At 25.8% G+C, this 12,600-nt stretch overlaps 4 protein-coding genes across 4 annotated transcripts; all 4 read left to right on the forward strand.

Annotated features, from left to right (window-relative positions):
- Positions 1 to 1,091: 1,091 nt before the first annotated feature.
- OCT59_018639 (uncharacterized protein) lies at positions 1,092 to 1,663 on the forward strand (the record flags this gene model as incomplete). Its single annotated transcript, XM_066148911.1, has 2 exons — positions 1,092 to 1,295; positions 1,364 to 1,663. 2 exons carry the CDS (start codon positions 1,092 to 1,094, stop codon positions 1,661 to 1,663), a joined length of 504 nt encoding a protein of 167 aa, XP_066004797.1.
- Positions 1,664 to 2,274: 611 nt separating this feature from the next.
- OCT59_018640 (uncharacterized protein) lies at positions 2,275 to 2,544 on the forward strand (the record flags this gene model as incomplete). The annotated part of the gene is made up of 1 exon (XM_066148912.1): positions 2,275 to 2,544. One exon carries the CDS (start codon positions 2,275 to 2,277, stop codon positions 2,542 to 2,544), a length of 270 nt encoding a protein of 89 aa, XP_066004798.1.
- Positions 2,545 to 3,003: 459 nt separating this feature from the next.
- Positions 3,004 to 3,843, forward strand: OCT59_018641 (uncharacterized protein; the record flags this gene model as incomplete). The annotated part of the gene is made up of 2 exons (XM_025310296.1): positions 3,004 to 3,040; positions 3,374 to 3,843. 2 exons carry the CDS (start codon positions 3,004 to 3,006, stop codon positions 3,841 to 3,843), a joined length of 507 nt encoding a protein of 168 aa, XP_025183702.1.
- Positions 3,844 to 7,819: 3,976 nt separating this feature from the next.
- On the forward strand, positions 7,820 to 9,113 carry OCT59_018642 (uncharacterized protein; the record flags this gene model as incomplete). Its single annotated transcript, XM_025324924.1, has 4 exons — positions 7,820 to 8,413; positions 8,479 to 8,518; positions 8,619 to 8,682; positions 8,759 to 9,113. The coding sequence occupies 4 exons, from the start codon at positions 7,820 to 7,822 to the stop codon at positions 9,111 to 9,113; spliced, it is 1,053 nt and encodes a 350-aa protein (XP_025183700.1).
- Between the last annotated feature and the right edge of the window lie 3,487 nt (positions 9,114 to 12,600).

The raw sequence follows: 12,600 nt of genomic DNA on the forward strand, positions 1-12,600 counted from the left end.
AATCAATTCGGAAGATGCAGAATTGGTTCTGAAATATTCGGCTCAAAAATGTCATCTTGTCATGTGAAAAGTTCATTTGTTACGGCAAAATTTATAACGATTGACAATGATATTGACGTTTACCCTGATCAAGTTCAATATTATTTTACTCATACAGTTGACCTTCTGAATGGTCCTGCCGAGCATTTTTTGGCTTATGTCTGATGGTATAAACATGCAGGCTCTAGAAATATTCGATATTATTTCAGTAGTGATAATGACATTAATACTTGTAATGTTGAGCTATGGTGCACTGAATTTTATCAAGAGTCACGTGATTGTATTATTCCAGTTCATCATATTCTTAGTTGATTTATTCCAGTAAATTACCGAATTTCAGACCAAAGGAATGCAAGAGAGTATTTAGCCATAAATCAAATAAATAGAAAATACCATATTCACTAATAGATTCTTATTTGTCAATTTATAGATTAAAACTGGATTTATTATGATTTATCCGGATTTATTGGTATTTGATCGAGTTTGGAAGGATAAGAATTAACTTTAACAATTTTATTATATGCTAATTTTAAATTAAATGTCAAATTTATTATGATTTATTATATTTATTATGATTTATCCGGATTTATTGGGTTTGGAAAAATAAGAATTAACTTTAATTAAAGTTCGTAATTTATATTGTTTAATGATTTTATTATATGCTAATTTTAAATTAAATGTCAAATTTTTATTGTCATAAATCGGAAATGCCGAATTGTGTAAATTGTCTGATTGTTTTAAATCGGAAATGCTGAATTTTGTAAATTTTCTGATTGTTATAAATCGGAAATGCTGAATTGTGTAAATTTTCTGAATTTTAGCTGAATTTAGTTTGATTTTCAGCTGATTTATCACATGTCCGATTTGCCTTATTTCGACTAGTGTATGGGTTATGTAGAAATTACACCTTATAATAAAAATCAAAGTGAGGTAAGAAATGGACATATTAATTAATACTAAGCAATAATTCCAAAAAAATATTTATCTAATTTGAATTATTTAATATTTACAGTTTAAATTTTGGATAAGATCAGTAAATTCAGAAAAAGATCATGAGACTAACGTTACAAATTTTACATGATCTTGATTTTCTTCATAATCCTGTAATGAAAAAATTTTGTGATCAAACAAGAACTCTATGGAATTGTATTCATGAATCATTGAATGCAAATAAAAGAGATCAAGATGGAAAAAGGCACATTTTGTCTATTGTTGCAGAAATATTTCCATATTGTGAAATTAAAAAGAATTTGAATGTTAGTAATATTTTCATATAAAAATTTAGTATTTCAGTTCAATTCAGATTGTTTTTTTTTTCTATTAGATCTCTTCATCAGATACGATTAATGAGGCACACAAATATACAAAAATCTATGGACCAGATGCAGAATGTGTTGAAAAACCTATTTTTACACAAACAACAATTTCATGTGAAAAACTTGATCAGTTACAACAATTTTTGAATGATAAAAACAATGTGATAATAAGTAGCTATAAAACAGAAACTAAAACTGATGGACTTCCAGTAAAATATCTCAAATATACAAAAGAATCTTTGTGGGAAAAATTCAGCTACCAATTTCCAGATGATGTTAAAAGAACATCTTTTATAATGTTCTTGTAAGGAAAACAATATATTTATCAAGAAAATCTTGGTAGTTTTTGTTTAATTTGCAGTTGTTATGGATATGAGATTTTTGTAAAAATGAAAAATTTTATTGAAAAAAATATTCAAAACAACAATCTTTAAGTAAAATTTTTTTCAATTTATTTTATTTAAGTTGGTTTATTTATTTTGATTTATTTTATAAATAGTAATCTAAAAAGACTATATAAATAAACTTGAGCACTTGCGCTGATATCTTAAAAGTCTTACAAATAAAAGCTTGAAATTGTTATGAATGGAACTGTTGCCTATAATGCATGTATTAGCCATTATCTCCCATACGCCTTTAGTACCTGCATAGAATCACATAGCCACGAATGTGTTGCCGATCACCAGCATCCACTTTTCCTTCAAATCCACCCATGTGGACAATTATTTGCAATTTTTTATTAATTGAAAAATGATACTCCAATTACATTGCATAATGAATTAGATAAATATCAGGAATACCTCCTGTACTATTTTACTTATCAAACACAAAAAGTATACCTGAACACACAATTCAATGCAAATTTGTTAGAGTTAGATGAAAAAGGAGCACTTATTGACTTATTGTCGTAGATTATAAAATGAAAGTATTACTTAAAAGTGCACAAGAGACAAAAGAACAGTTTTTTGGAAAAAAAAGCTGGACTTTTTATTCAATATTGGCGGTATATATCCACAAGAAAGATTCTCTTGAACTTGACATCCAAGCATACGACCACTACTCCAATGATCTACGTCAAGATGTTTGGTTCACTGCTTCTAGTTTTCATGCTGTTATTGAATCTATAAACAAGAAATCAGAATGGGTTATGATTATTTCAGACAATAAAGGTCATTATTATAAATCATAATGCAGGTTTGATGATAATTCTGAGATATTGGCAAGATTGGTATGGTATTTAACTAAAAAAATGGATATTTCTTGAGCCAGAGGAGGCAAAAATAATTATTAACAGTTATTATGCTCAGGTTTGTTCATACTTTTCTATTTGATAAATAATATCTATTAGCAAGAATTAACTATATGATATTAGTTTACCTTATGTTTGAAATAGATTGCACATTCTATTAATCGATATGTAAAATTAGGATTTAATATATTATCAGAAAAAGATATTGAAAATGCACACAATATCTGAAATTTGCAGAATGTCAGTATCTTACCTGGAACCAGATAGAACAAAAGGTTGTAAATTAAAAGTTAAATTATTATACAGCTAGGTTTATTAGAAATTCTCAAACTGTTTCTTTATAGAACCTGAAAAAAAGAGAAACAAATTACCTGGAATTTCAAATTGGTTTGAATAGTTATGGCCAATTACTGGAGAGTATGCTGGTTATATTCAAGTGAGAGATATTGCAAATCTTGGCGTTTAGATAAATTTTTCTCCAAAAAAACTGGAAAAATTACAATTAAAAACAATCAAAAATCAGATCCTAATGTATTAACGTCTTCAATACCCAAAAATTCTTGAACAGTTCCATTGCCAAATAATACAGGTTTTACAGATAGTTAAATTGTAATGCAGTTCTAATAATATATTGTTTTATTTTTATTGACTAATTTCTAGTCGTTAGTATAAGGATGATAAAATTACATTAAATTCTATAACCCAATAAGCTCCTATTAGTATTTGTTCATTAGAAGATAATGCAACTAATAATACCACTTTAATCTAGGACACATAACAAAAATAAGAGGCAGCAAATTGTATATTTCAATCCTTCAAGAACTTAATAATAACCGTATAAAATATGGGCATGTACATGGTATGCTGAAAAAGGCCATTAATTTAGCATTTGCTACAAACTCATACGAAGAGTTAATTGGCATATGTCAAGATTTTTTGGTTAGAAAGCAGAATACTTTAGATCAAAATCAGGTAAAGGAGATATTAAATAATGAAGAATTAGACTTAGTAAATCCAATTATTACAGTTAAAAAGGAAAGGCCACCAGGAAGGGTAAAAAATGCTGTTGAAATTCAAAATAAGGAAAGCAGAAAACATTGTTTAAAATCAATTAATCTTAATGTTCAAAAAGGTAACAATAGAACTCAATTAATAGGTAATAGCAGGGGTAATAGAAAAACTTGTCAAAATTGTGGGCAAAAAGGGCATAACCGTACAACCTGTAAATTTACTGGTTAAAAATTATTTAGAAGTAATGTGAAGCATCGGTTATAAATCAATTTAATACGAAGTTTTCTTTTGCAATAATAAATTAGATTGATATTTATTACTTGCATCGGTTATAAATCAACTTAATACAAAGTAATATTGATATTTGTTACTTTACAAGAGAAATTAAAATCTAAATTATACAACAAACAGATTTCCTCATAATACTAAATTCTCAATAGATATATACTATCCTTAACTATATAATACATTTATTTACTGAAATTATGCTATTAAATTAAAATGTTAATGTCATTTCAAAAACAAAAGAACATTATTATAGGAGAAAGAAAAATTATCTAATTAAATTAAAAAAATTGTCATAAGTCCAAGAATATCATTCCTAAAGATGGAATTAATACAATTAATATCGTTTAACAAACAAAAGGAAACCAATAAAGACATGGAAACTATTACCTACCTATCTGTCCTTCTATGCTAATTCCAATTTCATTAATCGTATCTAATCAACTCTCTGCATCTAGTCTAATCACGCTAATCAAATGGTTTAATAATCCTTTATCTTTATCTTAATAATTTATAAATCTGATATTTAACGCTGAAAGTGGATTACATCATTTATTAAAATCATCTCAGGTCTAAGAAATAGTTCTCAAAAAATGAGAATAAGACGTTAATTTCCGTTTAACTACAAGTTTAATAAACAAAAGTAATCCATCAAAGAGAAGGAAATGAACACCTATTTATTATAAAGAAGACTGAAGTAATTCCTAAAAAAAAGAAAAGAATACAATGTTATTTTCGTTTAACAAGTTTAATAAATAAAAAAAACCCACCAAAGATAAGGAAACAAATACCTACTTATTAAAATCGCCCAAGAAGTCCAAGAAGAAGCAATTCCTAAAAAAAAAGAAGAGAATACGACGTTATTTCTGTTTAACAAGTTTAAAAAGCAAAAAAAAACTACCAAAGATAAGGAAATGAACATCTACTTATTAAAATCATCTTGAGAAGTCTAAGAAGAAATATTTCCTAAAAAATGAAAAGAGAATAATGTTTAACAATCTTAACAAACAAAAGAAACCCATCAAAGATAAGGAAACGAATACTTACCTATTAAAATCATCAAAGTCCAAAATGTAGTCCCTAAAAAAATGGACGTTAATTTTGCAATAAGCAGAAATCATTAAAGACATTTGATTTTGTTATAAAATGGTTAAAAAAAAATAGTAGTTTAAAATATGCTAATACTTATTTAGATTTTTATTAATTTAGCCAATCAAATTTTTCTAAAAAAAAAATTTTTACAAGAGGGGGGGAGGAAATTCTCCCTGGTTAAGATTAGCAATACTCATATTTAATAGATTAAATTATTTTTTAGAGAAACTACAATGGGAGGTAGTAAAAAAAACAAAGCCCATTATCTATGATATACTAGTGTTTGAAAACAGACAGATTTTTTACTTAATTAATGATATTCCAAATGAAATGACATGTAATAATATTAATATACAAGATAACAGTTATTTAAATAAATTTAAAAAAGTTTTTTTTTAAAAAAAAAAATAGATATTAATAATTTATAGTAAAATAATTTTTGTATAGATAAAAAGTAAAATTTGCCATAGTGGCAAAACATGTAAAATGGTATATAATAAATATAATACAGAACAGCCATCCTTTCTAAAATTGATTTGAACCTAATTGTTGAAGAGGGAAATGTGGTAAAATAGGTCTATAGTGTGATGGGTTTGATTGATTATTGTAAGGAACGAGAGAATTTTGGTTGTGAGTTAGCATATGGCTTTCAGATTGATGTTCTTGACTTGATATTATTCCATTCCTAATTAAAAAAATTAATTAATTGGTTTAACTATAATTAGAAAATTTACGTTCATACTTACTCATCAACAAATTCTCTTGAATTGGTTGTAAAAGTGCAAGTAACTGTACCACATTGAAAGATTCGGTCATTTTCAACTAACTCATTTTGTGCCCAGCTAAAAGTAACTCCATATATTCCTTCATAATTCACAAAAAGTACATATCCAGTTGTATTTGTCTTCAGATCTTGACAACAATTCCAGTGTTCATAATTTAGAATTTGCTTTAATCTCTGTTCCCCTGCTTCACCTTTAAAGATACAACGGTATTTTAGTAATGCTGAATTGTACTATCTGAAAAGGGGTTTATTTTGAAATAAGTAAACAAAGATATTTTTGGGAAAAATGCTTATAGAAAGTCTTTTAGATCCCACAGAATGTCTATTGAAACCAAGACACTTTTTAATTAGAATTATAAATGCATCTTAGTATGATATGAGTTGGTTGGAAGAGTAATGTCGGTAGGGTATAGTTTTATACTTTTATTGTTGCGATGTTTAGTTCTTTCATGGCTTAAAAGTTGTTTTTGTAAAGGAAAATTTTTTTGACAGAGAAAGTATTTAAACGTTATTTTAGTGCAAGCTACGGTCATTGTATACAGCGAATTGTGACATTGTTATTTGATTATTTGATTGGCCATTACGCATTATGTGATAATGTAATATACGATGGTTGATCAAACTCCTGTATGTGATATAATCGCAAATGAGACAAATTGGCCCATATGAATTTAACACATTTCGTTTTTATAGGGTTATAATTATTCAAATAATAATAATAAAAAAAAAAAGAAAGAAAATAACAATACCCTATTGGTTAATAGTAAATTACTAAATCTTTATTCCAACAACTCTATATGGTAATAACTCTTTTGTACAATTTGATTACTAATGTATACTTTTTTAATTCTCGGTTAAATTAAAAAATGTATTGTATAACTTGTGATCTGTCTGATCTATTCCATGTTTGATTGATTACTAATAATAATTAATAGTTACTCGGCGAGTAACTGTTGTATTTGCAATAAGCAATATGATTGGTGGGATTTACTGAGCGCAGCTCAGTAGATTTCACTCTTGCACGACAGTGCCGCAGTTATGAGGTCACGTTGTGCCGAGTAACTGTTTTATCAGGCTTACGCAATAGGTATTTTTTATACAACTAAGTAACTGGTTGTACTCAATTAGTAAATGCCTGATAATAATTTTTTATTTTAGCTCCCGGCAACACTAATAATAATAAGTAACGGATATTTAACAATATTTTTTATTTTTTATAACAATAGATCGTTTCGTTAATATTTAATAAATATCCAATTTTAAAATTATATATTTGAACTTAATAATTATATTAGGAAAAAATGCAGTCATGTGAAAGATAATTGTCTTTTAACAGAGAAATAATTTATTGGTTAGACACTTCTATTCTTTTAAAATTATGTTCTCAGCGAATGTTCATGACAGAAATTATTTGTAATTTAACAGTTTCCAAGTACTCCTCTATCAAAAAACTAAGCCATTATGTAAATATGCAACAGCTCTTATGCAAACTACTTACACGGTCAAAGATGTATAACGAGGAACCATCTTCGCCTTCTTTGGGGAGATTTACTCCACAAAAAAGGGTAAATTACACAAGACATTGCAGATTTTAATCATCCTACGATTAAGTTAAAAGTATTTTAAAATTAAAACTCGAGAAAGAAAAATGAAAAATACAGGAATATTCATAATCATGTGACATACACGTCTAACCAATAAAATTTACTATTTTTCGAATCTTAGTATATTAGGGGCCTAATTAAACTTTGTAGCCTATTTTTAGAGATGAAACATTTTTAAAATTGCTTTATATGTTTAACAGTTTAAGATTTACAAGGAACGTTTCAGTCGGAAATTAGGCTAGGTAAATCATTACAGATAAATAGAGTCTAAACGCATAAAAAATTTTTTGTATTTTGTATTTTTTCATCCAATCCCTTTAAAAAAAAGTAATAATAATAATTTGTAGAAATAATGTTAAAGTTGAAACAAGACTTTAAAGAAGTTTTATTAAGAATTTTTTTCATTCTTTTGTTCATAGGACTTATATTAGGAATATCTATGAATAAAATACTTGTGGCGTTTAACTTAAAAGAGGTGGAACCAGTAACTTCTGTACAATTTAAAAATTTTAAAGATGCAGGTTTTCCAATATGGTCGTCATTTGTGTGTGGAGAAAACTTAACTAAATTAACTGTACAAGTACAAACATTTAATATAATTGGAGAAGACATAGCAAGAGATATATCTAATGAATACATTCGCCAAACTACAGCAAGCTCTTTATTACCTAAATATATAGATACTTTTGATGAACGAATTTGCTTTGTATTTGAACCAAGGAACGAAATTTTGTTTAAAGCTGGTGAAATCGACCAAATATACGTAACAGCTTTTGCTTCTAAAGATGCTGTGCAGGGTCCTATATCATTAATATTTGGTATATTTAATGAAGACATGAATGCGTCTTCTATTTTACCTTTTTTTGGTCCAAGTCATTCTATAAATAGATATTCTTTTACAAGAAGTGAAAGATTGGATGTTGAAAATATTCTTCATTCCTATTTCTCTGTTAATCTGCAAAGTAGTATTATAACTACTTTTGCCAATGAAGAGACGTATGCAAGATTTTTGTATTCTCCGGATTCATATTTAGTAAGTTATTTCAAACAAAAAATTGACTTTTAGCTCTACTGTGTATTTTATCTTATATTAATTAGGTTACAAGATATGTGGAAAAAGTTTTATATACGCCAAATGGTAAATTCAATTTTATACTTTATTTGATAATTACGATTAATAGAAACTAGTAATCAGAAGTTATTTGATTTATTCCTACCCTAATACTAATCAAAATCAGATCTAATCTCCGCCATTGGTGGTTTAATAACATACGCTTTAACAGCCTGGTTTATTTTGTTTGGGTAAATATAATATAATTAATTTTAATCATACCCACTGTATAAATAATACAAGTTTACTAATTATATATTTATATAGGAGAGGCAAGTACCGTTCATGGGGATGGATTCAACGATATTTGTTATGTACTTCACCAAACATAAATAAAAATTATAATAGAAATCAAAAATTACCAATCGCCTATGAAAAACCGAGTATCATTGAAAGCCAAATAAATAATGATACGCTTGCTAATTCATCACAAGTACAATTAATGAAGGATTTAAATGAGAAAATCGATAAAATTAATCAAAAACTTAGGATTTTTGAACAAATCTTAAGTTGTCATTATCTTTCTGGATTTAGATTACATGATTTTGATTCAAAAGAATTAAGCCTTGATTCATTATATGATAAAGAAGAAAGAAATAACAACACCAACCACTCCTCATAATTGGAATAATTTTGATTCAATAATCGAATCATGAATTCAATTTTGAATATAATTCTATTGTAACTGAATTACATTGTTCGTATTAGTATAGATATTGAATAAATCTTTATTTCTAATTGAGATTATATCTTTAAAAATTAATAATTTATCACAATGCACATTACTTTTTTGGGATGTATAATATGGGCAATATAAGAAGACTTTCAATACTATACTGAATTGGTGGTTTAATGATAAAAATATTTTAGGATCTTTCATAATTAGGCATTATTTGTATAAATTTTATTAAATTTGAAATTGACTGCAATAAATTTGTCTTTATTAAATGACAAAAAGAGTTTGAAATATTCTGTTTTTGCTCTTATATTGATGATAAATGTTTAATAGGTGGTTCAGTACCATTAGAAATACATAATGACAACTGTAAAAAATATTGTTAATGTCCATAGTGCTCAGCTAATTCATGTTCAGATTGTATCTTGAGCGAATTTTGAAAACAACATGCGACTCCATGAAGAATTATTGATATACATTCTCTTCGTGCTGCTTCGTTAGAAGTAAAATGTAAGAAGTTTTCAGAACCATTAGTAAGTTTTAATGACAATATTTATTGTTTCTTTATATTCTGAAATCTCTGCAGTTGAGCATTTATATGTTGGCAGTCCATACCAGTTGTCTCCTCTAAGTTTAAAAAGTTTTTTCACATCATTATAGTTCATAAAAAAAAATTTCTGATCATATTGATTGTCAAAATTCTTGAGTTCTTGCTAATTTTTATAAATGCAAAAATTATTTTATAAAAAAAATTAGGTTAATTTCATTATATTTTTTTTTTGGTAAAAATAAAAAAAAATCTAGGTTAATTCGTGATCCATCTTCAAACCAGTGAAATCTACTAATACATTTTAGGGAATTATTTTGCAAATTAATTTAGTGGGAAATTCAGATAAGAGCAATAGATACAGCATATAGGAAATGTGAAATGAACTTACAAATTATTAGAGTAAAAGAACTGACATTCCAAAAGTATCAACTATTCAAAATTACTAAATACATCGCTCAATATAAGCAAAATATAGTACGATAAGTTAGACAACCTGCGTTTAATAGAAATAAATAATTTTAATACTTTTTTTTGTTTTTTCTTGTTTATAACCTTTAAATAAATTATTTACCAGTATATAAATAATATTTTAATAAAAAAATATCAATTTTGTGATTGTCCCACCTCTTGTATTGAATAATTATGGCATTTTTAAAGGTTAAAATCCAGCGTCGCTAAAGAAAAAATTTTTTAACTAATTGTTCAATGTAAAAATTTTTGATAGATCTCAGTTTTAAGCAATTGGTTACACTATTTTTCAGCCAGGTTGTAATACAAATTTGGCTGGTTACTTTTTAGGCAATATCACCAATTTGTATAATAACGTAACTTTAAATGGCAAGTATATGTTAATCAAACTTGTAATATTAATATTTGACGATGCAAATTTATCATTCAATATACTCAAAACATTATTATATAACATTTTAAAAAAAAAATTCTGGGCAAATCAGCTCAAAAGCCATTTAAGGAATAATTAATTTGTAAAACCAGTTCCAGAAACAGATCATGAATTAATTAGTATAATCTTATGTATATGAATAATTAAACAATATTAAAAATTGAATGAAAAATTGCATGCTATTTTTTTTAATATTATCTATATATAAAGTTCAAATTAGTTTTTTATAAATTAATGTAAATTGAAAAGTAAAAATTAAATACAAATGTAAAAGCTTTTTTTTTTTCCAAAGTAGTGCAATTTGTGAGTTTATTAATTATATGTAAGAATATAAAAACATCTGTTATATAACTAATTTATTAAAACTTCAAACCAGTTCCCCATCTATAAGATTGCTTCTGTGCCCTATCATTACCTTATGGAATTCATCTATATCCTTCAATAGTAGCTATTGAATTATATAGAATCACTATTTCATAAGGCTTAAATAAATGCTTTTACTACCCTTTAGATAAAAAAAAAAGAAAGGTTATATTATATTTGTATATTTTTGTATTGTTATATACCTTCAAAAGTACCCTGTTTCCTTCTCTAATAAATTGGTTAATATATTGTTTTGTTTTTTCTAATGCTATTGCCCATTGTTTATTATGTTTCAAAATTTTCCTTTTTTCCAAATCAAACATGTCCTCCTCTGTTTGTATAGTTAAAATCCGTTTATATGCAATGTGTTAATATGCTAATGGTCTTTTTCTTAAAGTCTGGATCTGTTAATCCGGATATTCATTTTTGAGTTTATTCGTTCAATCTGGATAGACGGATAATTTATCTGGATTATCTGGATAATATCCAGATATCTGTATTATCCGACGGATATCCAGGATATCCAGGATATTTGAAGTAATTAGTAAGTATATTGTACATTAATATTTCTAGTGATACAAGAATGAACTGTATAAATTAAGTTATCGATAAAAAAAATAGACTAGGAACAAGTGTTAACAGAAGAAAAATTTTTTATTAATAAATAATGAGTTTGGTAAAATAAAAGGGACATATATGACTGCATCTTACTTTACTATTGTTATTTATGAAAAGAGTGATTCAATTACTTTTGTTAAAAATGCAAGATCAGCTGGGCAATTTAATGGATTGTCCGATAACCACTGGTAGATTTTTTTTTATAATATAAAATTAGAAATGGTTTTTTTATAAGCTAAAGTATTTTTTTTTATAGTTGTTACACTTTTTTTGGTAATTTTTAGTAAAAATAAGTATTTTTTATAAAAAAAAAACTTAGATTAGTGGATAATTTGATGGAGAATCTAAACCATCAAAGTAACTGGCTGATCAGAAGAATTAATCATTTTTTTTAATTTTTTTCTGTATTTATTATTGTATTTCTTTATAGTTATATAATTAAAAAATAAAAAATAAAAAAAACGAATTTAATATTTGTAAAATTTTATTTGCATAATACCCTACTAAGCAAATTTTTATTGATTTAAAAATTCAACTAATTAATTTGCTTTATTTTTGATTTACATTTAAACTAACGATATACCTAATTGTAATTATTTTTTACAGAAACTTTAAGTTTTCAAGTGATATCATTATGATATCATTTTAATATTATTTCAATATAGATTTAATATTGATACGATATCAAAATAAAGTATTATTATTTCGATATTATTTCAATATTAAATTGATATTGAAATAATATCGAAATGATAATAGAAATGACATCAAAACAACATCTTTAAGTTTAATTTAAAGATATCATTTCGATATCATTTTAATTATCATTTCGATATCATTTCGATATCGATTTAATATTGAAATAATATCGAAATGATAATACTTTATTTCAATATCGTATTGATATTAAATTTATATTGAAATAATATTAAAATGATATCAAAATGATACCGTTAAAATAAACTTAACGATATCGATTCTATATTGATTAAAAATGTTAA

Source organism: Rhizophagus irregularis, chromosome 27 (assembly GCF_026210795.1).
Source record: "Rhizophagus irregularis chromosome 27, complete sequence".
Classification (NCBI taxonomy): Eukaryota; Fungi; Glomeromycota; class Glomeromycetes; order Glomerales; family Glomeraceae; genus Rhizophagus; species Rhizophagus irregularis.